This window comes from Leptonychotes weddellii, chromosome 1 (assembly GCF_054177405.1).
Source record: "Leptonychotes weddellii isolate Sample4059 chromosome 1, ASM5417740v2, whole genome shotgun sequence".
Classification (NCBI taxonomy): Eukaryota; Metazoa; Chordata; class Mammalia; order Carnivora; family Phocidae; genus Leptonychotes; species Leptonychotes weddellii.
Window position 1 is genome coordinate 51054584 of NC_138369.1, and position 24970 is coordinate 51079553.

Genomic DNA, 24970 nt, shown 5'->3' on the forward strand with positions numbered 1-24970 from the left:
TTCACACCTCTGGGCTGCTGTGAAGGAAACCCAGGCTCTCCATCTCTCTCATCTGATCTTCATGACCACCTGGCATTCTTGCACCATTTGGCAGCAAAGGAAAGCTGAGGCTCAGAGATTTGTTGAGATGCCCAAGATCCGACAGCCCCATGCAGCAGAACAAATGGCAAAATGAAGCAGAGAAACTCCAAAATGTCAGAAGTAAAAAACATTTATTTCAAAAACATAAGCTCCCCGGCTCACGATGGTCCTATAAAACCTGCCACCATATTGCACTCTGGACTCTGTGGGCACACACGGAAGACTTAGGATCTGGCCAGACCGAGATCAAAGGTGGGGCCAGCCACGGGGAGAGGCAACACGGCTCAGTGACAGGCAGAGTGGAAGGCAACTCAGAGTGGGCTCCATGCCATGCCCACTGACAAGGAAGGCCTTAGCCTGAGCCTGATGACGGAGGGCTTTCCTCCTGGACCACGGCTGTCAACACCAGGACCGAGGCGGCGAAGAGGCCGCTAGGAGAGGCCACAGACTGCACCGAACCGGCATTCTGCTCTGGTTTGGGGTCAAAGTTGACCCCCCAAAATGGCCTCTCACAAACTAAAAAATACTAGTAATTCAATGCTTCCCCACCCAGTGGTCTGGAGAAGTGCCTGCCAGCTGGCACAGTCAGAGGAAGCAAGCATCAAGTGACAGGCAGGCACACGGGTGTCCAGCCGCCTGAGGTGGGCTGCACCCAAACCTGGCCGGGTGGGATGGAGGCCTGGGCGGGCTGGCCAAGCAGGGAAGGGCCGGGGCAGTGGTGCTCAGAGTGGAGTCCCGGGCAGGCAGCACCAGCATCGGGGTGCGGGGGGCCTGGAGGGGGGGCACCAGAAATGCACACCGTCCGGCCGATGTGACGGGCCCCGCCGCCTAGTGCAGCCGCAGGTAGGAAGGGGCAGAGTAGTTGAAGAGCAGGAAGTCCATCCTGTAGAGGTCGAAGAGGCGCCGCTGGTAGAAGGGGCTGATGTCCCGGAAGAGGCGCTCGGCCAGGTCGCGGGCGGCGGCCGCCTTGGCCCGGGGCGGGGGCGCAGGGAAGCGCAGGCCGGGCGCGCCCACCAGGCCCAGCACGAAGGCCGCGTCCTCCGCCAGCGTCTCGAACTTGCCCACCACGTCGTAGCGCAGGCGGCACGGGTGGCAGAGGGCGTGCGCGCGCTCCCAGTGCTCGTTGAAGGGCTCCTCGCGGCGCGTGCGCGGGTCCAGCAGGTAGGCCAGGAACTCGGCGAAGCGCACGTCGTGGCCGCGGGCCAGCGCGTCGGGGTGTGGGCGCGGCCGCAGGCGCCGCACGATGCGCGTGCCGTAGCGCCGCTGGAAGGCCGCGCTGTAGGGCCGCGCGAACTTGTTGCGGTAGGCCGACGCCAGGCGCTCGAAGGGCTCGCGCACGAAGAGGAAGGCCAGGTAGGCGCGCAGCCGGCGGTTGATCTCGGCCGGGCTGAAGTCGGCCAGCGAGGGCAGGCGGCCCGGCGCGTGCGCCTCGTGCGCGGGGATGGCGCGCGGGTCGCCGCGGGCGCGGCCGCTCAGCGCCAGCAGCACGCGCTTCCAGTTGGTGCAGGCCACCTTGGGCACGTAGCAGTAGAGCAGGCCGTGCGCGTCGTCCACCAGCACGTGCCGCAGGTCCTCGGGCCCCAGCAGGCGCTGCCGGCGTGTGTGGCGGCTGCAGGCTCGGCGCAGCAGGTCGCGCCGCTGCCGGTGCACCTCGGCCAGGGCTGAGCGCGGGCCCTGTGGGCGACAGCGGAGGTGGGAGAGCGGGACGGGGGGGGGGGGGGGGGGTCGGCGCTGCGGGCCCTGCGCCCACCGGGCCGTGGCGACGGAACAGGGGATTCGAACCCCAGCACTGCCACCGATCACTGTGATTTGGGACCCAGATCCTAGACCAGAATTTGGGGGGAAAATGACTCTAACCTCACTGAGGCAGGTGGAAGGATGTGACAAGTAGGGTTGGGCCCTCGGGACCAAGGAGGTCCTGATGATGAATATGACCGTGTCAGAGTAAGCCTGATGGAATAAGTATGTCATCAGAGTGGTGAGCGTGGGCGCAAATTGAATATCAGGATAGTGTATAAGAACAACAGCTTTAATTCCATATAGAGTTGAAAAATGCAGCCACTTGCAGGCTACTGAGATATTTTTTTGTTCAATAATAAAATTTGGGGGGTGATGAAAGTGTTCTGTAGTTAGAGAGTGGTGATGGTCATGCAGCCTTGGTCACTATAGACCATTGAAGGGTACACTGTAAAAGAGTGAATTTTATGGCATGTGAGTTTTATCCCAGTTACGAAAAGAGCCTTGTGAGTGTTTCCATTTCAGGGAAGGACAAAGCAGCACCTGAAATGGTAGGACACTGGGTCCAGTGCCTGCATAAGAGTATCTGCCATTGCTGGGTGGGGAGGGGAAGAATGTGTGTGGGGGGGAGGTGCTCATTTGCGCTTCTCATGCCTTTAAAAGTATCCAGAAATCCAAGCAGAAATCCAAAATACTTCAAGTGATAAAAGCTAAAGTACAGAACAGGAGTTAACATGTCACATTTTGGGTTTACAAAGGGTGAGGAAGGAAATAAAAAATGTTTCAGAAAGGATAGGTTGTAGGCAGCCTCACATATTTTAATTTATTTTTTTAAAGATTTATTTATTTGCTTCAGAGAAAGAGAGAGTGAGTGAGCATGGGGGGGAGGGGCAGAGAGAGAGAGAGAATCCCAAGCAGACAACCCTGCTTAGCTTGGAGCCTGACATGGGGCTCCATCTCACAAACCCGAGATCATGACCTGAGCCAAAATCAAGAGTTGGACACTTAACTGACTGGGCCATCCAGGTGCCCCGGGAGCCTCTCTTTTAGATATATATTGAAATTGTCACATACTAAACAAGGTTGGAATTTGCTTCCAAATAATCCCAAGTAGGAATGGAGGGAGAGGGGTCTGGATGAAACAGGGCAGAGTTGATCACTGTTCAAACTGCGTGATAGGAATGTGGGGGTGCATTGTACATTTTACTTCTGTATATGTTTGAATTTTTCTCAATTAAAACATAAAGCAGAAAAAAAGGACATATATACCTGTAGGTATGATTCTGGAAAAGTGACCTAAGCACATGACAGAGCATTGGACACTACACACATGCCTAGAACATGCCTGGAAGGGCACACAGGGAACGAACTGGTCGCCTCCAGGGGTAACCAGGGCCAGGGTGGGAAGGAGAGGTACTCTTCACTACATATACTCGTTTGAAGGGTTGAATGCCCTATCATGTGCTTATCTTACTTTTTCAAAATCTCACAGAGGGGTGGCTGCCAATCTCAGAGCAGTGAGGGGCATGAGAGCACTGAGAGGATCCCTTTTCCTCTAAGGCAGACTCACAGGACTGGCCTCAGAAGCCTGGCTTCACCTGGGTGCCAGGAGAAGGCTGTATCCAGTGGCCCCACAGCCAAGCTCTGCTTTCAGCTTCCAGACATCCCCACATATTTCTTGGGGCAGGGAATGTTGGCCATCCACCCACCTGTCAGTCATCCTCCCTCCTTGCCAGCAGACCCCAGTTATGGTAGGTCATGTGCCAAGCCTTGGGGAAGAACCAGTCATAGCAGCCTCACACAACTTCATGAAAGCTATGGGTCCTGGGGTGAACATCTGGCTTGGTTTGGGCCAAGGAGATGTACAGGGAAGTCTGCTAGATGGCTCCCAGGAAAGACTTTCCTTCAGCACAAAAAGAGAGGGCTCCTGAAGGAAAAAAATCTTTGCCTCAGCCCCTCCCTTTCTGCTTGGGGTACCATCCTGTGAGATGTCCGGAGCCCTGGCAGTCATCTTGAAGTCATGAGGCACAAGATGTATCATATGTCAACATTCAGAGTATGATGATGGACAACGTGTTGTTGCTGTACCAAGGCCTGTTGGTTTCTGAGCATCTTGGGAAGTAAACACCGACTGTCCTAATGGCTTAAAGTCAGCTTTTATGTTGCTTGGAGCCCCATAAATACCAAGATAGTCAATACTATCTCCATAGAAATGAGAAAACTGAGGCTCAATAGAAATGAGTTGCCTACAGCTCTCAAGTAGGGAAGCTGGGACTCCCAACTCAGGTCCCTTAGGACTCAGAAGCTGGGGCTATGCCCACTGGTCCAGGAACAAATCCTACAGTTACAACCATCTCTCCCAGCCTGACTGGACTCGGCTGCCTGGATCCTTAGCCTGGCTCCAGTCCTTATGAGCTCTGTAACCTTCTCTGTGTCCTTGGCCTCCCTGTACCTCAGTTTGCTCATCTGTAAACAGGGATAACAACAGGCCTACCTTATAGGCTTGCCATGAGGACTAAATAAGTTCACAGAATTGGAGTGTCTGGTACACAGTTAGCCTTTGTTGGCCAGATTATTTTTTTTTTTTTGGCCAGATTATTTTTATTACTCTTATTTCTCCAGCCACAGGTGCTAAGCTCCCAGGGCCTTGACACCCAACCGTCAGAGGGACCTCAGGCTGTGAGGGGGCTGAGTCAGCCCCATCTGCCCCTCAGAAGCCTGTGGAACTAGTGGAACCCAGGATCCTGCTGAGAGCCTGGCCTGCCCTCAGCTTGCTGTGTGGCCCAGAGCAAGCCAGTTACCCTCTCTGAACCAAGGCCTCCACACCTGCAACCCAAGGGCATGGGTCAGATAAGCTCCACAGGCCCCTTTGGCTCAGCCCTCAGGGATTCAGTGAACAGCTACCTACCCAACCTGTCTGATCATTCTCCCCAGCTTAAAACCCTCTATGGTTTCCCTATTGCCCTCGTCCCACCTGCCAGGCACCACCCAAGCTGCTGCCCACTCCTGGCTCACCTCGCACACCCTCTTCTGTTGTCTGTCCACCACCAGGCACTTGGCCCTCTACTCTTTGCTTCTTAACTCCTTCTCTGCAGGTCTCAGCTCCAATGTCCCTTTCTCAGAGAGGATCTCTCTTCCCCATCTAAACTAGGACCCTCCCGGTAGATCTCTTGTCGCACCTTGTACTGCCCCTTTCGATGCAAATCAGCTACAGGTTAGTGCAGGTGGCAATGATGGGATGATATCTTCCTCACCTGGGCATATCAGCTGCCCCAGGTCAGGGATCCAGCTGACCTGCTTGCCACTGGATCAGCAGCAGCCTGAGCACAGCCTGCATACACTAGGTGCTCTACACATGCTGTCTGAATGGGTGCCTCTCCTCGTGCCTGCTGGTGTGTGTGTGAGCCAGGGGCCCGTGGCTCTCGGCGGGGTCTAACTGCGTGTGTGTTTGGGCTGTGCATGGTCCCAGCAGGCCCACAGCGCAAGTGGAGTGCCTGGGCCGGTAAGCCTCCTGGTCCGGGTGCCTAAGAACAGTGTGAGGACAGGGGCTCCCTGCATGTTTCCCTATCGCAGCAGATACTAAAATCTGGGGGGTCACTTAATTCCTGTCTCCCCACTAGACTGTCAACTTCCTGAGGGTCCTTTGCTCTTTTATATCCTCAACACATGGCAGAGTGCCTGGCACAGTGTGGCTTCAGTCTGTTGTTGGGTGGATAATGGATGGGTAGGTGGGTGGGTGGGTGGAGACCCCAGGTCTCTCAGCTTGTCCGAAGATTTGCCCTTGTCACAGGCATTCTCCTCTCTGCACAGGGCCTTGATTTGCAGAGGAAGCCTCTTCAAGCCCTACTGTGGGCTCTAGTCCCAAGACAGCAGGTCTACACTAGGGTTCTCAGTTTCCCGTGGCTGGAGGTAGAGGGAGGGATCACTGGGCAGGGGTCTGTCCACCTACCTGGTCCAAGTCATAAAGCATCTGCAGGGGACTCCTCCTCTTCCCACTGAGCCAGCCAGAGCCCAGGCTGTTTTCAAATGCTATGGGGCATAAGGAAAGAGGCATCAGATGGACTGGCTGTAGCCCTTAGGAGACTTGGCCAACTCCCTTGGGCACATTTGATCTACCTCTGGGACTCAGTTTCCCTCTTGTATCTCATCTGCCTTGGTGGGGTGTGGGGCACTGATAGGCCCCCTAATCCACCAGGGCAGCGTCTTTGGTATCGCTCCTGTCCCCATGTCCTACCCTTCAGAGTTGGAGGACGCCAGGCAGGCAGGGATGAGCGGAAAGGTGGTACCCAGCCCACAGCCTTCTGTTAAAGACCTGACCATCCAACCTTATCCATCTCCTCTGCCTTCATTTCATGCCGCGCCCCTATCAGCCCCATGTCCATGGAGCCCTCAGGGGCTCACCAAGCTGGCTGGCGGTCCAGCCTCCCCAGATCCTAGGTGTGGGCAGCCAGAAAGGGCTGGGTAGCAATAGAGGTGGCACAGCCAAGCTGCAGGTTCTCCAGTGGCAGCCCACCAGGTCACATGACCTCCATGGACTCCTACAGCAGCCTGTACTTCCCTGGCCAGTGTGTATGCCGCTTCGTGGTAAATGCAGGTTTCACTGTCTCCTAGGCTGGAAGACAGTGTGCAGGGATACAATCCATCTGTCTCAGTGTTGCACTCTTCAATCTTCCTAAAATTACCAAAAACTCTGCTTACTAAATTTATTCTTTTACTCTAAATGTGTTTTAAGGAATATCTTCCTATATATTCAATTAATGTGAATAATATTATTAGTAATGTAGTTGATTTAGATAAGCATAGGCTCATGATCTTATGCTTCTTGGTCATATTTTTCTAAAGTATGATTATACTTATTAATAAATGAATAAAGTATAATGCAGTCTTCAAAAAGATCACCAAAATTGGCAAAACTTTAGCTAGACTGACCAAGAAGAATGAAGTCTCAAATTACTAAAAACAGGAATGAAAGGGAAACCATTAGAATGGAATCTTACAGAAATGAGAAAGGCATGAACAATTGTACAAAAGCAAATTAGATAGCCTATACAAAATGGACAAATTCCTAAAAAGATGCAAATTCCTGAAATTGACCAAAAAGAAATAGAAAACCCCAATGACATATAACAATTATATGTATAATGTACATGTATAACAATGTAATATATAATAATATGTATAATAATGTAATGTGTAATAATATGTATAAATACATTGAAGTAGTAATGTAAAAAAAAAAACAATGCCACAGAGAAAATCCCAGAATCAGATGATATTCACTAGTGAATTTTACCAAAATTTAAAGAAGAATTAACACCAATCTCTTCCAAACTCTTTACCCCCTTCAGAAAAACAAAACAGAATTGTGGGGTGAAAAATACCTTCCAACACATTAGATGAGCCCAGTATTACCCTGATGCCAAAACCAGACAGAGACATCACAAGAAAAGAAAACTACAGAACATTATCTCTTATGAACATAGATGCAAAATCCTCAAAAAAAAAAAAATAATACCAGCAAACTGAATATATAAAACATATAAAAATGGTTATATAACCAAGTAATATATATCCCAGGAGTGCAAGAGTGGTTCAACATACAAAAATCAATCAAGGTAATACACCATATTAATAGAGTAAAAGAAAAAACCCACATAATTATCAATACATGCAGGAAAAGTGTTGCACAATATCCAATACCCTTTCATAATAAAAATACTAAACAAACCAGAACTTGAAGGGAACTTCATCAAATTGATAAAGGCCATCTAGGAGAAAACCCACAGCTAACATATTTAATGGTGAAAAACTGATGCTTTACCTCTAAGATCAGGAACAAAACAAGGGATACCCACTTTTACCACTTCTATTCAACAATGTACTAGAAGTTCTAGCCAGGGTAATTGGGCAAGAAAAACAAAGAAAAGGCATCCAGAATGGAATGGAAAAAGTAAAATTATTTTATTTGTAGATGACATGAATATATATAGAATATATATAGACTATATATAGTATATTTATAGAATCCACCAACTATTAGAGCTAAGAGCTAATAAATTAGTTCAGCAAGGTTGTAGAATAAAAGATCAATATTCAATAGTGAATTGTATTTCTAAGTACTAGTAATGAAAAACCCAAAATTGAAATTACAAAATCATCTCCACTTACAACAGCATAAAAATATTAAGGATTAAATTTAACAAAAGAAGTGTGAGACTTATCACTGAGAACTACAAGACATCATTGAAAGAAATTGAAGACCTGAATGAATGGAAAAATATCCCATGTCCATGATTTGGGAGATTTAATATCATTAAGGTGGCAGTACTCCCCAGATTACACATGCAATGCAATCCCTATAAAAACCCTAGCTGCCTTTTTTGCAGAAATTGACAGTTGTTGACAGTTGACAGTTGATCCTTAAATTAATCAGAAAATTCAAGGGATTGGGGCACCTGGGTGGCTCAGTTGGTTAAGCGTCTGCCTTCGGCTCAGGTCATGATCCCAGGGTCCTGTTATGGAGCCCTGTATCGGGCTCTCTGCTCAGCGGGGAGTCTGCTTCTCCTTCTCCCTCTGCCTGCCTCTCTGCCTACTTGTGCTCTCTGTCTCTGTCAAATAAATAAACAAAATCTTTTAAAATTTTTTGTTAAAAAAAGAAAATTCAAAGGATTTAGAATGTCTAAAACAATCTTGAAAAGGAACAAACTTGGAGATCTCACACTTCCTAATTTCACTACTTACTACAAAGCCACAGTAATTAAGATGATGTGGTGGTGGGATAGGAGAGACATATTGATTGATGAAATAGAATTCACAGTTCAGAAACAAACCCTTACACTTAAGATCAACTGATTTTTTATTAGGGTTCCAAGACAATTCAATAGGGAAGGAACAGTCTTTATGATAAATTTTGCTGAGAAAATTGGATATCCACATGTAAAAGAATGAAATTGTACCACCACCTCAAACCATATACAAAAACTAACTCAAAATGGATCATAGGCCTAAATGTAAGAGGTAACAAAGACTCATAATGAAAACATAGACATATATCTCCATGATCTTTGAGTTGGCAGTGATTTCTTAGATATGGCATCAAAAAAACAACAAAAGAAAAAATAGATAAACTGGACTATATCAACAAAAACTTTTCTGCTTCAAAGGACACCATCAAGAAGGTGAAAAGACAACCTACCAACTTGGGGAAAATATTTTCAAACCATATATCTGATAAGGGACTAGTATCCAGAATATATAAAGAATGCCTATAGGGTGCCTGGGTGGCTCAGTTGGTTAAGCGACTGCCTTCGGCTCAGGTCATGATCCCGGAGTCCTGGGATCGAGTCCCACATCTGGCTCCCTGCTCAGCGGGGAGTCTGCTTCTTCCTCTGACCCTCTCTCCTCTCATGCTCTCTCACTCTCTCTCTCTCAAATAAATAAAATCTTTAAAAAAAAAAAAAAAAGAATGCCTATAACCAAATGATAAAAGACATAACCCAACTTTTCAAGTAGGCAAAGGATATGAATGGACACTTCTCCAATAATATACAAATTGCCAATAACAGATAAAAAGATGCTCAGCATCACTAGCTGTTAGGAAAAGTCAAATCAAAACCTCATTAAGACACAACTTCTCACCCACTAAGATGGCTATAATAAAAAAAGATAAAAACAAGTATTGGTGAGGATGTGGAGAAATTGGAACCCTTATACTTTGATGGTGGGAATGGAGAATAGAGATATTTTGCCACAGAAAACAGTTTGGCAATTCCTTAAAAGCTAAGCCTAGATGATTCCGGAAAGATGACAGACTAGGAACACCAAGAATCTGTCTCTCCACCCAGGCAACAACTGTACTGGCAGAATCTATCAGATACATCAGATAGACCTGGAATTCTGGAGTCCATTGAAGGCTTGCAACTTCCAGGGGAAGGCTTAAATGGTAAATGGTGGTAAATTTCAGTCAGTTTCAGCTCTTTCTTAGCTCAGGGCATCCACTCACCCCCCACCCCAGCCACATGGCAGGCAGCTGTGCATCTGTTCTTGGAGCAGCTTACATACAGCATGCAAGAGCCAGAGTGGGCAAAAAGGATCCTATTCTCCAAATATCAGAGATCTGTGCTTTGATCACTTATACCTCCCCACATTGTTGCAAGCCCCTCACACTCCACATAAAGTGACTTCCAGGAGACTTAATGAGCTGGTTCCTTTTCCCCACCTTTCATTTTTCTCTTTTCCCCTTTTTGGAGCCAGACATTAAATACTAAAACATTCAAAACAACTGCATAGGTGGGGAAAATTAGAAACTGACTGTGAATGCCCAGGAAAAGGCTCAGAAAAGACCTAAGAAGACCTTAAATTTATACCTTGGGCTGAACCTCAGCACAGAGACAGGCTACAACAATCAGAAAGACAAAAACAGAAACTAAAAACAGCAATCACTGAGAAAGAGAATCTGCTTTCCAGAGCTACATTATTAGATTCAAATGTCCAGTGTTCAACAAAAAATTAGAAGTCATACAAAGAAACGGGAAAAGTATGGTCCATTCAAATGAAGAAACCTGTATAAATTCAAAATACAATGTATTATTTTAGGATGTTCAATGTAATCCCCATGGTATCCACAAAAGAAATGAGAAAGGAATTTAAACATTTTACTACAAAAAATAAATTGATTAGGCACAAAAGTAGACAGTAATACAGGAAATGATGGATAAAAAAACTATAAGTCACAGAGAAGACAAATAACAAAATGACAGATGTTCCGCTTTATCAGTAATTACTTTAAATGTCAATGGATTAAACTCTCCAGTCAAAATGCAGAAATTGGCAGAATGGATAAAAATATCTGACCCAACACTATATGCTGTCTACAAGAGACTCACTTGAGATCCAGTGACACAAAGTGGTTGAAAGTGAAAGGATGGAAAAAGATATTCCAAGCAAATAATAATAGAGCAAAGGTGACTATATTAATATCAGACAAAATAGACTATGAATCAGAAAAGTTTACAAGAGACAAAGAAGAACTTCCTATATAAATAAAAGTTTTAAAACAGGAAGAAGAACAATTAGAAACATTAACTTATCATCAAAGTATATGAAACAAAAATTGACAGAATAGGAGGGAGAAATAGACAGCTCTACAATAATAGTGGAGATTTCAATACACCACTCATAATAATGAACTGAGCAACCAGAGAGAAGATGAGGAGGGAAACAGGGGACTTACATATCACAATAAACCAACTAGATCTAATAGACACATACAAAACACTCTATCCAACAACAACAGCATACACATTCTTCTCTAATGCATATGAAGCATTTCCCAGGATAGTCTATATTTTAGGCCACATAATAAGTCATGATAGATTTTAAAAGACATATATCATACAAAGTATGTTCTCTGACCACAGCAGGGTGAAGTCAGAAATCAGTAACAGAAGGAAAACTGGAAAAATTCACAAATTTGTAGACATCAAAGAATACACTTATAAAAAACCAGTGGATCAGGGTGCCTGGGTGGCTCAGTTGGTTAAGCAACTGCCTTCGGCTCAGGTCATGATCCTGGAGTCCCGGGATCGAGTCCCGCATTGGGCTCCCTGCTCGGCAGGGAGTCTGCTTCTCCCTCTGACCCTCCTCCCTCTCATGCTCTCTGTCTCTCATTCTCTCTGTCTCAAATAGATAAATAAAATCTTTAAAAAAAAAAACCAAAACAAACAAACAAAAAAAAACCCAGTGGATCAAAGAAGTCACAAGGGAAATTAGAAAATACTTGGAGACAAACAGAAATGAAAACAATATACCAAACTTATGGGATGCAGTGAAAGTGCTTAGGAGAAAATTTATAGCTATATATGATTACACTAAAAAACAAGAAAGATCTCAAATCAGCAACCTAACTTTACAACTTAAGGAACTAGAAAAAGAAAAAATAAACCCAAAGCTGGAAGAAAGAAGGAAATAATAAAGATTAGAGCAGAGATAAATGAAATAGAGAATAGAAAAATAGGGAAAATCAATAAAACCAAATGTTGGTTCTTTGGGAAGATCCACAAATTGACTAACCTTAAGCTAGATGGACCAAGAAAAAAAGAAGATACAGCTTACTAAAATCAGAAATGAAAGTGGGACATTACTAGTGACTACAGAAATTAAAAAAAAAAAAAAACACAGGAGAATACTATGAACAATTGTATGCCAAAAAAATTGGATAACCTAGATGAAATAGACACATTTCTAAAAACACAAAATGTATTAAGACTAAATCATGAAGTAGTTAGAAAATTTGGAAAGACCTATTACTAGTAAGGAGATCGAATCAGTAATCAAAAATTTCCTGACAAATAAAAGCCATGGGCCTGATGGCTTCACTGCTGTGGTCTGTCAAACATTTAAAGAACTAATACAAGTCCTTCTCAAACTTTTCCAAAAACTAAGGAAGAGGGAACACTTCTTAACTCATTCTGTGTGGCCAGTATAACTCTGACTGGGGGAAAAAAGCCAGACAAAGACACTACAAGAAATGAAAGCTACAGACCAATATCCCTTATGAATATTGATGCAAAAATTCTCCACAAAATACTAGAAAACGGAATTCAACAGCACAATGAAAAGATTATGCACTATAACCAAGTGGGATTTATTCCTAGAATGCAAGGATAGTTCAACATACAAACACCCATCACTGCAATACATCACATTAAGAGAATGAAGGGGGAAAAACACAATCATCTCACTTGGCACAGACAAAGCATTTGACAAAATTCAACATACTTTCATGATAAAAAAAAACACTCAAAAAACAAGGACTAGAAGGAAAGTACTACAACACAATATAAACCATATATGAAAAACCCACAGTGAACATCATACTCAATAGTGAAAGACTAAAAGCTTTTCCTCTACATCAGGAATAAGGCAAGGATGCCCATTTTTGCCACTTCTAATCAATATAATGCTGGAAGTTCTACTCAGAGCAATTAGACAAGAAAAAGAAAGAAAAGGTATCCAAACTAGAAAGAAGTAATAAAATTATCTCTGTTTGCAGATGATATGTTCTTATATGCAGAAAACCTTAAAGATTCCACACACAAAAACTGTTAGAACTAATAAATGAGTTCACCAAAGTAGCAGGATACAAAGTCAACACACAAAAATCAGTTGCATTTCCATACACACACAATGAACAATATGAAAAGGAAAGTACAAAAACAATTCCATTTACAATAGTGTAAAAAAGAAGAAAATACTTAGGAATTACTTAACCAAGGAGGTGAAAGACTTGTACAGTGAAAACTACAAAACACTGCTGAAATAAATAAGACACAAAGAAATGGAAACATGTCCCATATTCATGGATTGGAAAACTTAATATTGTTAAAATGTCAGTACTACCCAAAACAATCTACAGAGTCAATGCAATCTCTGTCAAAATTCCAATGACATTTTTTTGCAGAGATAGAAAACCCCATCCTAAAATTCATATGGGATCCCAAATATATCTTGAAAAAGAACAACAAAACTGGAGGACTCACTCTTCCTAATTTCAAAACTAACTGCAAAGCTATAGTAACAAAACAGTGGGTGGTGTAAGGACAGACATATAAATCAATAGAATAGAATAAAGAGCCCAGAAATAAACCCTTACATATATGGTCAAATGATTTTGACCATCCAAAGGGGAAAGGATACTCCTTTCAACAAATGGTGCTGGGAAGACTGGATATTCACATGCAAAAGAATGAAGTCGGACCCTTATCTCACACCATATACAAAACTTGACTCAAAATGGATCAAAGACCTAAAACAATAATACTCTTAGAAGAAAGCATACAACAAAAGCTTCATGACATTGGATTTGGCAATGATTTCTTGGATATGACCAAAGGCACAGGTAACAAAAGAAAAAAATAGGTAAATTGGACTTGACGGAAGTTTAAAAACTTTGTGCACCCATAGTATCCAATATCTATAAAGAACTTATCAAACTCAACACCCAAAAAACAAATAATCCAGTCAAGAAATGGGCAGAAGACACAAACAGACGTTTCTCCAAAGAAGACATAAAATGGCCAGCAGACACATGAAAAAAGGCTCACCATCACTCGGCATCAGGAAAATACAAATCAAAACCACAATGGGATACCACCTCACACCAGTCAGAATGGCTAAAATTAACAAGAAAGGAAACAACAAATGTTGGCAAGGATGTGGAGAAAGGGGAACCCTCCTACACTGTTGGTGGGAATGTAAACTGGTCCAGCCACTCTGGAAAATAGTATGGAGGTTCCTCAAGAAGTTAAAAATAGAGCTACCCTACGACCCAGCAACTGCACTACTAGGTATTTACCCAAAAGATACAAACATAGTGATCCAAAGGGGTACCTGTACCCCAATGTTTACAGCAGCAATGTCCACAATAGCCAAACTACAGAAAGAGCCCAGATGTCCATTGACAGATAAATGGATAAAGAAGATGTAAGATATATATATGTGTATATATATATATCTCATTATTATATGTATGTAAAATGGAATATTACTCAGCCATCAAAAAGAATGAAATCTTGCCATTTGCAATGATGTGGATGGAACCAGAAGGTATTATGCTAAGCGAAATAAGTCAGTCAAAGAAAGACAATTATCATATTGTCTTTAGAATTTAAGAAACAAAACAGAGGATCATAGGGGAAGGGAGGGGAAAATAAAATACGACGAATCAGAGAGGGAGACAAACCATACGAGACTCTTAACTCTAGGAAACAAACTGAGGATTGCTGGAGAGGAGGTGGGTGGGGGGATTGGAGTAACTGGGTGATGGGCATTAAGGAGGGCACATAATGTAATGAGCATTATACATTATACACAACTGATGAATCACTGAACTCTACCTCTGCAACTAGTAATATCCTATATGTGAATTAATTGAATTTAAATAAAATTAAACTAAAAAAATTTTTGTGCACCCAAAAACAACACACAGAATAGGAGAAAATATTTATAAATTAGGTATCTGAAAGGGGATATATAGAGAACTCCTAAAATTCAACAACAACAAAAAATAAAGTCAAAACAGGGCAAAGGACTTGAATAGCATTTCTCCAAAGAAAATATACAAATGACCAATAAGCACATGAAAAGACGCTCAACATCACTAATCACTGGGGAAATGCAAATCAAAATGATAATGAGATACCACCTCACACCCATTATTATGGCTACTATCAAAAAAAAAAAGAGAGAGAGAACAAGTTTTGTTAATGTGGAGAAATTGGAACCCTGTGCAGTGTTGGTGGGGAGATAACATGGGGCAGCTGCTATGAAAACAGCATGGAGCTTCCACAATTAAATTTGGAATTACCATACGACCCAGCAATTCCTCTTCTAGGTACATACCCAAAATACTTGAAAAAGCAAGGCGTCTAAGAGATGTTTGCACACCCATGTTTACAGCAGCATTATTCACAACAGCTAAAACATGGAAGCAACCCAAGAGTCCATGAAGAGATGAACAGATAAGCAAAATGGGGCCCATTCCTACAGTGGGTATTAGCCTGGAAAGGAAAGCAAACTGACACACACTACAACATGGATGAGCCCTGAGGAGATTATGCTGAGTGAAAAAAGCCAGTCACACAAGGACCAATCATGAATGATTCCACTCGCAGAGTACCTGGAATAGTAAAAACCAATGAGCTAGAGAGCAGGTGATGGTCACTGGGGTGCAGAGGGGAGAACGGGGAGTTATTTAATAGGTGCAGAGTTTCAGTTTTACAAGACGAAAGAGCTCTGGAGAGGATGGTCACACAACACTGTGAACGCATTGATATCACTGAACCGTACACTTAAAAATGATGAAGACAGCAAAATTTATCTTACGTGTATTTTACCACAATAACAAAAATTTGGGAAAAAAAATTAAACATAGAATTAGCCTATGACCCAGCAATTCCACTCCTAGGTACACACGCAGGAGAAATGAAGACACATTCACACAAACACTTATGCACAAATGTTCCCGTCAGCATTATATTTAATAACCAAAACCTTAAATGTCCACCAGCGGATGAATGGATAAATACTGTGGCACATCCATACATATTCATCCATAAAAAGGAGAGGAGTACTGACCCTGGTCTCCACATGGCTGGATCTTGTAACATTGCACTCAGTGAGAGGAACCAGACTCAAAAAGCCACATATTATTTGATGCCATTTACATGAAACATCGCAAATCGACAAATCCATAGAGACAGAAAACAGTGGTTGCCCAGGCCTGGGGGACACGGTGGGGGGGATCACTGGGAAAGTGGGGAGTGACTGCCAATGGCTAATATTCTGGAATTATATAGAGGTCATATCGCACAGCTTTTAAATACACTAAAAACCACTGAATTGTGTACCTTAAAAAAGTGAATTTTATGGAATGAGAATTAGATCTCAATGAAAATAAAAATACTGATCATAAAAAAAGAATACATGCAAGGGCATTTTATGTAAATCTAGCTTACAAATTTAGTCAATGGCTATCATAATATATTCCTGAATTCCTAAGAATATTGCTTATTCATAAGAAGAGTATCTTCAAGAATTCAGGATCATATGAGAAAAGAATATATTCGTTAGATGGATGAACGTTCCCATGACCCTTGGCTTTCAACAAAATGAAGAGTCTTCAAAATGCTGCCAAGAATACATTAATCGAAAAGATCCAGGCGTTTTCTTTAAGACATGTTTTTGACGAAGAAATAAACTTGGAAAATTTGATTAACTATTGGCAAATTGACCATGAGTAGTGGTTCTCAAATTTTAGCATGCATAAATGAAAACATAGATTACCTGGCCCCACATCCAGAGGTTGTAGCCCCGTAGGGCTGGAGTGGGGCCCAAGAATCTGCATTTCTAACAGCTCCCAGGTCATGCTAATGCTGCTGGTCCAGGAGCACACTTTGAGAACCGTTCTATTAGAGCCATACCTGGCAGAGGTTGGTTGAAGGAATGAATAAACGACGGCTGGATTGACCTCACCTTAGCCTCCAGAACCTTCGGTGTGCATCTGAAGCCCACTGTCCCGGGCCTCCGGGCATGCCTCTGGCAGCCTCAAGCTCCCTCCCCACTCCAGTGTCCTGGGAACAAGGCCTGGGCTCTTCTGTAGCCAGGGTGCCGGGACAAGGCGAGGCCCTCAGGGCCTACCTGTATCTTGGGATTTATCAATGGTCCTAGGACTTGAACCTCTGTCTCCTGGCAGCTGGACACATCCCAGCAACACCACTATCATCGGACAATGAGCTGACCGGAGGTGGCAGCAAAGTTGGCCGGCCCCTCAAAGTGCAGTGGAGGCCCCGGGCTCAGGGCTGGCAGGGTGGCCGCCGCTGCTGGCCTAAGTGTAGCCGTAGCCCCCAGGAGAGGCTGGGTCACATGAGCACAGCACCACCCACAGCCAGGGGAGGAGAGGTACCCTCGTCATCATTCTGTGGATGTGTTACTTGTGGCTCAAGGTCACCCACTGAGCTCCCTTCAGGGCCACAGCCTGGGCTTGAGGAAGAGCTGGTACCCACTGAGGGGTTGCGGGGGGGAGGTGCCCCTAGGACCAGTGAAGCACACCTAGGCCCATTTCTACCCCAAGGCCCCACAACTGGGAGGGAGGCACCCAGCCTTCAGAAACACCAACCCTTGTGTGGGGACTCTCATTTCCTGCTCAGGCTCCAGCCTACGGGAAAGCAGGTCCCATACCAGACCTCAGGGGCCAGTGGGTGAGGGTCAGAGGGAACAGGCACCAGAGTGAGGCCCTATTTATAGAGTAGCTGTGGCCAGTGATTACAGGGCTGGGCTACCCCACCCCCTCCACCCCTTCCTGCCACAGAGATCAGAAGAACCTACAGTCTAGTGGGATGGGCAGGCTGGCCATGGCGGGGACAGATGGGTCTAGGAGGGCCGGAAGGGGATTGCCTTGAAGATCCCTGGATCCAGCTCCCCACTCTGGAAAGCTGGGGGCTTGGCTCTGAGGGCAGGGTGGCCCCAAACAGGGTCACACTGAAGCATCCCCCAACCTCTGCTCTGGTTGCCCCAAGCCTCTCTTGGCCTGTGTCCTCCACCCTGCAGCCCCTCCATGAGGCTTCAGGTCCCAGGCTCCCTGCCAAGGGTACCATGGAGCAGACAAGCCAGGGAAAGCCAGGTCTCACAGCCAGGGAGGGGCCTGGGCCAGCCCAGGGCAGTTGCAGGCAAAACCGCGGTGGGGTTCTGCTTTGAAAAAGGAGACAAAAATAGCAGAAGGTTATTGGGGGGGGCAGGGAGGTGGGAGGGACTGGGGGTGCCAAAGATGCAGACAGAGAAAGAGACAGGCTACACACAGTGACAGGGACAGAGGCTGGCAGAAGGAGAAACAGATCACAGTGGGGAAACCGCTGGAGTTTTGAAACAGCTCAAAGCAAAGCAGCTGGGGTGAAGGGAGGAAGCAATGCGGGGTGAGCTGCCCACAGTCTGGGACAGCCCGGTGCCCATGCCCAGAGGGCTCCAGGCCATGGAAACCATGCAGCCCCAGCCTCAGGAGCAGACCACAGTCCCCGTCCAGTAGACCAGTGTGAAGACCAACCCAACACCCTGCAGTGCCCACTGCGTGTGGCCAGGAAGCCCCTAAGAGAGCACGGCAGCTGGCAAAGGAGGCAGCGCTTTGGTGGGGCCAGGGGAGCCAGGGAAGAAGCACCTGGGGCACAGCCCTGGGGTCAGCCAGCACCTGGCACTCTGCTCGGTGCTTTGCACACATGGACACATTTACTCATATCAGGTAGAAACTATTATTATCTGCATTTGACAGGTGGGGAAACTGAGGCTCAAAGAGGAAAAGAAACATGCCTGAGGCCTCAGAGCAAGTAAAGCCCAGAAACGGGATTTGACCCCAGGCCACAGCGCATGTACACATCTGAGGGCACATCTCTTGGGCACCCATTTTGCCCGGCACACAGCCCCGCCCAACCTCACAAAACCTACAGGTAAGTGGGTGAACCGCCATCCAGGCAAACTGAAAGCAGGAACCCAATAAAGGCCCTTCGCACACCCACCCCTAAGGACAGGCTTCCCCTTGGAGCCGGCAGGGCACAAGTTGTTCTGTGGGCCATTTGAAACTTCACCATTTGGGGGGGAAATACTGTTTGGTGATTCCCAGTCCAGCGAGCAAAGATTACATGTGGTTTCTGGTTAATAAGTTCTAGCTGGGCATAGTGTTGCAAGACCAGACAGGCAGGGACAGCCAGGCCCAAACAGCACAAACAGGCCCCAGGGACCTTGATGGGGGAGGGAGAGGGAGGGTTTCCCCAGCCCTCTCAGTCCCCTGGGTGACCTGGGACTTCAGGGCTGACCTGCATGTCCCCAGGTCAGGGACATTCCCTCTGGTAATCAGGCCCATGGAGGAACACATTAACAAGCCCTTCACAAATAAAAAACAATTCCACTTATTTTTTTTTAATTTTTTTTCTGAAGAGAAAGAGATCTTTCCACTTGTATTTAAAATTCAAACTCTATTTGCTGAATTCCACAAACCACCTGGAATGGAACCCCTCTTGGGTGTAGTCTCATCACCTCTGCCTGCAGAATGATCAGGAACCGCCCCTGCCCCCTACCTCCCACCTCCTCCATGGTAGTCAGCTCAGGGCAGCAAATCCCTTTGGCTCTGTCCAGGATAATCACTGGTCTCCTTATCCAGCTTCTTATTTCTCTTCCTTCTACCTTGGTGATCTTAAAACCTACATGGCTTCCTACTGGCTAACAAATTCCTGTTTCTTCCCAGAGCCACCTCCTGGTGCACCTCCCACCTTCCCTCCCCCCCCCCCCCCAGCTCCAGCCACACTGGTCTTTCTGCCAAGCAATAAATACATTAGGTGAATTCCCACCTCAGGGCCTTTGCACTGTTCCTTGGCTGGGATGCCCCTCCAGGAACGCTTATACTTTAGAGTAAATACTTCATGTTCAGATTTCAACTCAGAAGTTCCCTCTGGAAAGAGGGTCTCTCCAATGAGCCACACTCCACACCAGGATCTTTCCCAGTCTCTCCTTTTAATTTATTCATGGCATTTATTACCGCTGAAATAACGTGGTTTGTATATGGGTTGATGTCTTGTTGCCTCTCCGGAAGGTCAGCTCTGTAAGAAGGGGACTGTCTTCTTTTCTTGTAATCCCTGTACCTCACCTAGTGTCAGTGAATATTTATTTAAAGACTGATAGCCCCTTATGGCCATAGGGAGAGTACCCCAACTCCTGGCCTGCTATTCAAGGCCACCTATGACCGGCCCGACTTATAGTACTTTTCTGCCTTCCACCCTACCACCTCTTCTCATAAACCCAGAGCTCTGCCCACAGCACAGCCCTTAGCACACCAGGCCTTTCACTCCTCCATGCTTTTGTCTGTGCCATTCCCTCTGCCCCAAATTCCCTTTCTTCATTTTCCCACCTGGTGAACTTCTATGCAGCCTTCAAAGCCCAACCCAAATACCCCTGCAGTGTAGAGTAGAAAGCATAAAGGTTAGGGATTTAGACTAGGATTTAAATCCTGGCCTCCCCACTTCCTAGCTGGGTGACTTTGAGCAAATGACTTCCCTTTTCCTGAGCTTAGTCTCTCTGCAAAATGGGATTACTAATGCCTACTCTAGTGAGCCATCCATCTTGCCAGCTAGACTTTTCTCATGGCACTCTCCGAAGGCCTGGAAGGTGCCTCTGTGCCCTGAGCACTCTGGCAGTATCTGAGAATGGACAGCAGGGTGGTGAGCATCTATTTATTTGGTTGCCAGCAGCCACTCCCCCTGCTTTGGCTAGCCCTCTTGATTTCCCTCCAGGAATGAACCTGCTTATGTCCCATGCACGTGGGTCTGATAGGCGTCCTTCTCCCATAGCTGCTGGGATAGGCATGTGACCAGGCCTAGCCAATCAGAGCATTCCATCCCCTTCTGCCACAGCAATTGGCTCAGAGGTGGATACCATGTGACCCAATTCAGGCCAATGAGACACATCCTTGAGACTCTGCCTGGAATTATCAGTAAAAGAGCCCTTCCTTTGGAGTGAGAGAGAAAAGCCGAACCTAGAGCTGGAAACATGGTTTCAGCCCCTGGATCCATGCATTCCTGAAGGCAGCCATATCTGGCTTAAGTTGGCCTGAGTTGAGATGTCCTCACTGAGACACTGTCCTCTGGGTGGCTCCAGTCTCTGGTTCCTCACTTGCCTGTGAGGGACTAGGGGCCAGGACGGAGAGGAGTCAGAGCATGTAGAGTTGGGCATCGGGGCCCCACTGTGCAAGGGAGATGAGGGAGAGTCTACGGGGTGGGGTCCTGCAGGGGGCTCGGGGAAGCAAGGGACACAGGGCTGCAGGGGGAAGCCGCCTGCTCCGGCCTCCTCTGGCTACCCCTGCAAAGATCCCTGGCTTCTGCGCTGACGGACCGCTGCTGGGTCCTAGGGGGCCCTGCTCAGCTCCAAGGCCAGGCCTATGTCAGTCCTCACCGACCCACCTCAGCCCTGGCACTCCGGCTCCCCAGTAGTCGTTGGGCATTTATTTCTGTATTTATTCTGCATAGAACCAAAATACTGGTTTTTCATTAAAAGCAATGGCTGGCTCTAGGGCCGCTAGGCTGCATGACTGCAGGGGCACCCTGACTATCAGGCACCCTGCATTCAGTCTGTACAGTTGTCTCTGTGGCCTGAGTCCCCAGGTGCTGTGGTGCCAAAGAAGGAAGGGGATGGAGAGCGAGGAGGAGAGAGAGTCAGGGTCCCCACCTGAGCTTCCTGGGTCCTTCCCCACCTGGAGACCTTCCAGGAAGGATGGTGGGGGAAATCTCTGTAAGCACACATCACCCTTGGACCTCGGACAGGAAGCACTGGACCCCAAGAGAAGGGCTGTGGCCCGGAGGAAAGGAGGGCCACAGTCCAGCCTGCAAGAAAGGGATGGGCTCCCCTGGGAATAAGCCCCCCTCCACCCAACCTCTTCTACACTCTCCCTTCCCTGCCCCCAACCCCAGGTCCCCTAGAAGTGGACAGAGATTCCAACCTCAGGAAAGATGCTCAACCCTTGCAAACCTAGGAAAGGGATCTGGCCCCTCCCAATGCCGCCCCTGTGAACCCCTGTAGCGGATTTAATGTGGTGGCATGGAGACTCTCCCTGGGTGTGCCTCTGGGGATAGAGGATGCAGACTGGAGATTTGGATTTTTAATATTAAAAATGTAAGGTCTGCAAGGGCAGGGATATTAGTAAGTTTTGCTGTCAGCCCTAGAAAGGCACCTCGCATGAGCACGTGCCCAGCAAATATGTGGTCAACAGGGTTACAGTGCCATGCCCAGGCTGGGACACAGAGGAAGCGAAGGGGACAAGAGGTGACAGTGGAGGTGCCACTGGGACCCTGGGGTGAGGGTGGGTGTTGAGGGCAGCAGTATCCTGGGCAGCTGTCCCACCTTGCCCCCAACATCTTCCTCATCCCCAGGACCCTAGGCACTAGGTCAGCATTTGTGGAATCCTGGGGGCCGAGGGGTGCCAGGGTGGGCTGCTCCAGACTTCCCCACTAGTAAATGGGCAACAGGGGCCCCAGGCCTATAGTGGCAGCCTTTCAGGGGTCCCCTGCCCAACATGTGGCAACACCTTCTGCTTTGGAGAAGGAGGGGACTGTGCCAGACCTACCTGCCTGGAGTAAGGTGCTGACATTCCTCTTGTGCCCCGGAGCCCTAGCCCCAGGCCAGGGGCCCACCCCCACCGCACCCCCTTCCAACTTGGAACACAGCTTCAGGGACATGCTCAGAGATGCTGAAGGCCCTATTGAGGCCAGTTTCAGAGACCCTGGACAGCAGGGTCCACCTCCAGCTAGACGGTTGGCAGAAGGCCTTTCCACCTAGCTGTTTCCCTTGGGGTCTGCCAGGTGCCTGTGGGCCAAACATTAGCACGCCCTCACTGGCTTCTGGGGTCAGGGGCTTTAGCTCATGGCTCGGAGGCGGGGGGCGGGGGGGAGAACCAGCAGAGGAGATTGGTAGGTTGGTTTAATTAACCTTCTTTTGTCATGGCCAAGGTATTCACATGGCAGGGAAGCCCAGTGGGACACACAGCCCAGGCAAAGACTAGGAAGGGGGACCACAAGTCCCTCTCTCTAGCTCCTGCTCTCTTGGGTTTTGCATGAGACGGTCAAAAGGAACAAGGCACAGAGAGTGACCAGTACCTTGGCTCATTTCTCTTCTCTCAGACCTGGGTAGAGGAGGAGAGGAGGTAGCAGGAGAGATGTGTCCAGGCAGAGGAGATACGTGCAAGCCCAGAGATACAGACACACAGAAGCCTACCCAAATGTACCGACTCCTCTGTAGATACCCCCCAGACACCCCCCACACCAGGGCCCAGATGCTCTGGCCTTTTCTCTTTCTCACATCCCACCCCAGGGGCTAAGCGCTGGGGCCTGGGAGTCCAGCTCCTGAGTAAACATTTGTCTGTGAATGACTGGGTGGACAGAGACTGTCATGGTCATAGACCATAGGACCACAGCCCACACTGTACTAGGGGACACTCCACTCAGCTAGGACACAGGAGCACCTGCCATGAACCAGGAGCACCACTCCCAGATGGCCTGCCTGCTCACGGAAAGGGGGTGGTGGTAGAAAGACTGACCACATCTCCCTTCCATGGGCTTGGAGAGGTGTCTGGATGGCTGAGTCCAGGCATGGGGGAAACAGTGTGAGTGGCAGGGTGACTGGGTAGAGCTCTGGTGAGCACTAGAGAGGCCCTCTCCAAGCCCTGCTCACCTGGACCCCAGCTAAACCCTGGCCTCCAGCAGTATGGGGGTTTGAGGGAAAGCCGGAGGGGAAAGCCCCTCACCCCAGGATGAAGGTAGCACAGTGAAACCCCTAATCATGACAGCTGGCTCTAATCATGACCAACCACTTTCTGTCTGCTGTCTCATTCTCATCTCCCCAGAAGCCCTGTAAGGAAGAACTTGAGCACTCCATGTGATAGATGGGAGTACTGAGGACCTGGGAGGAGAGGGACTAGGTCATCCAGCAGGTAAGGCTGTGGAATGACCCTTATCCACTAATCTAGACCCAGCCAGGTGGGTGAGTGTCCCCCCAAAAACAGATTCCTCAGCCTCATCTCTTGGGCCACCTTGACCCCGCTGCCCACAGTCCCTGCCCACCCTGGGGCGTGATTATTTACTCCCTGGGACCCTACCTGGGAGTCACCAAAGATGAGACTCTGAGGATTCTCACAGAGCGCACACAGGGAGAGGGAGGAGAGTGGAGACCTACCCCTTGCCCACATATCCCTGCCCCCTACCCCAACACACTCACACCCAGGAAAGGCAAACAGAGCCAGAGATGGGAACACACTGCTGACTGGGCACCTCAACCCCCAGGCGGACTGTGTAGGCTGCAGGTTAGCCATCCACACCTGTTCCTAAATCTCTCTGGCCTTAGTTTCCCACTTTGTGAAATGGGGAGATGAAGTGAATTTAAGACTCAGCACATGCCTGGCCCAGAGCAGCTACTACACCCTGCAGAGTCATGGCTAGCTGCCTCAGTTTCCCCAACCAGACCATGCAGTGGGTGCAAAGGAGCCCCAAGTTCTTCCCCGTGGGAACTTCAGGCGGAGCAGGGCGGCAGCGCCTGTGCCACAGAGGGCCCGCCTTCAGGACCAGGCGGCCTGAAGCTTCCCCAGCCCACCCAAGCTTATGCCAAGGGGCTTCGGGGCGCCAAGGGGCTTCGGGGCGCCAAGGGCCTTCGGGGGCAAGGTAAATGAGGCTGCCTTCCTGGGTGGGCCCAATGCCCTCTAACACCCACAACTGACCCGGATCCCTGGGCACAGGCTGTGAGGCCCAAAACGATCACGTCTCCTGGGCGTCGAGAGACCAACTCCCGAGGGGCGCAACACCCTTGCGGGGAGCTGGGGCATGGGCGCGGGTGCCTAGAGCCTTTCTGCCCCCCACCCCCACCCCCTACTCCCAGCCCGGGAGGAGACAGCAGGTGCCCCACGGAGGGGCCCGACGGGCACTCACCCGGGCGCAGGGCGCGGGGCGCGGCGCCCAGGAGTAGGAGCGCAGCCCCCAGACACGCGGCGGCTAGCGCGCGCCGCCGCCAGCAGCGCCTCCCCATGCTGCGCGGGGCCCGCGGGGCTGCAGTCCGCCTTGTCCGGCGGGGGGCA

General features: G+C 47.9%; 1 protein-coding gene across 1 annotated transcript; it reads right to left on the reverse strand.

Moving 5' to 3' along the window:
- Positions 1 to 193: 193 nt before the first annotated feature.
- Positions 194 to 24970, reverse strand: CHST13 (carbohydrate sulfotransferase 13). The gene is made up of 3 exons (XM_081823147.1): positions 24825 to 24970; positions 5768 to 5847; positions 194 to 1755 (listed from the first exon to the last, which is right to left on the reverse strand). The coding sequence occupies exons 1-3, from the start codon at positions 24919 to 24921 to the stop codon at positions 910 to 912; spliced, it is 1023 nt and encodes a 340-aa protein (XP_081679273.1). The 5' UTR covers positions 24922 to 24970; the 3' UTR covers positions 194 to 909.

What these genes read in the sequence shown, in the direction of transcription:
- CHST13 (XM_081823147.1), bottom strand. Translation starts at nt 24,921, where the DNA reads ATGGGGAGGCGCTGCTGGCGGCGGCGCGCGCTAGCCGCCGCGTGTCTG. An exon ending in GCCCCGCGCCCTGCGCCCGG is followed by an intron (nt 5,848 to 24,824) that starts GTGAGTGCCCGT and finishes TATGCCCCATAG; the next exon opens with CATTTGAAAACAGCCTGGGC. An exon ending in TGCTTTATGACTTGGACCAG is followed by an intron (nt 1,756 to 5,767) that starts GTAGGTGGACAG and finishes TGTCGCCCACAG; the next exon opens with GGCCCGCGCTCAGCCCTGGC.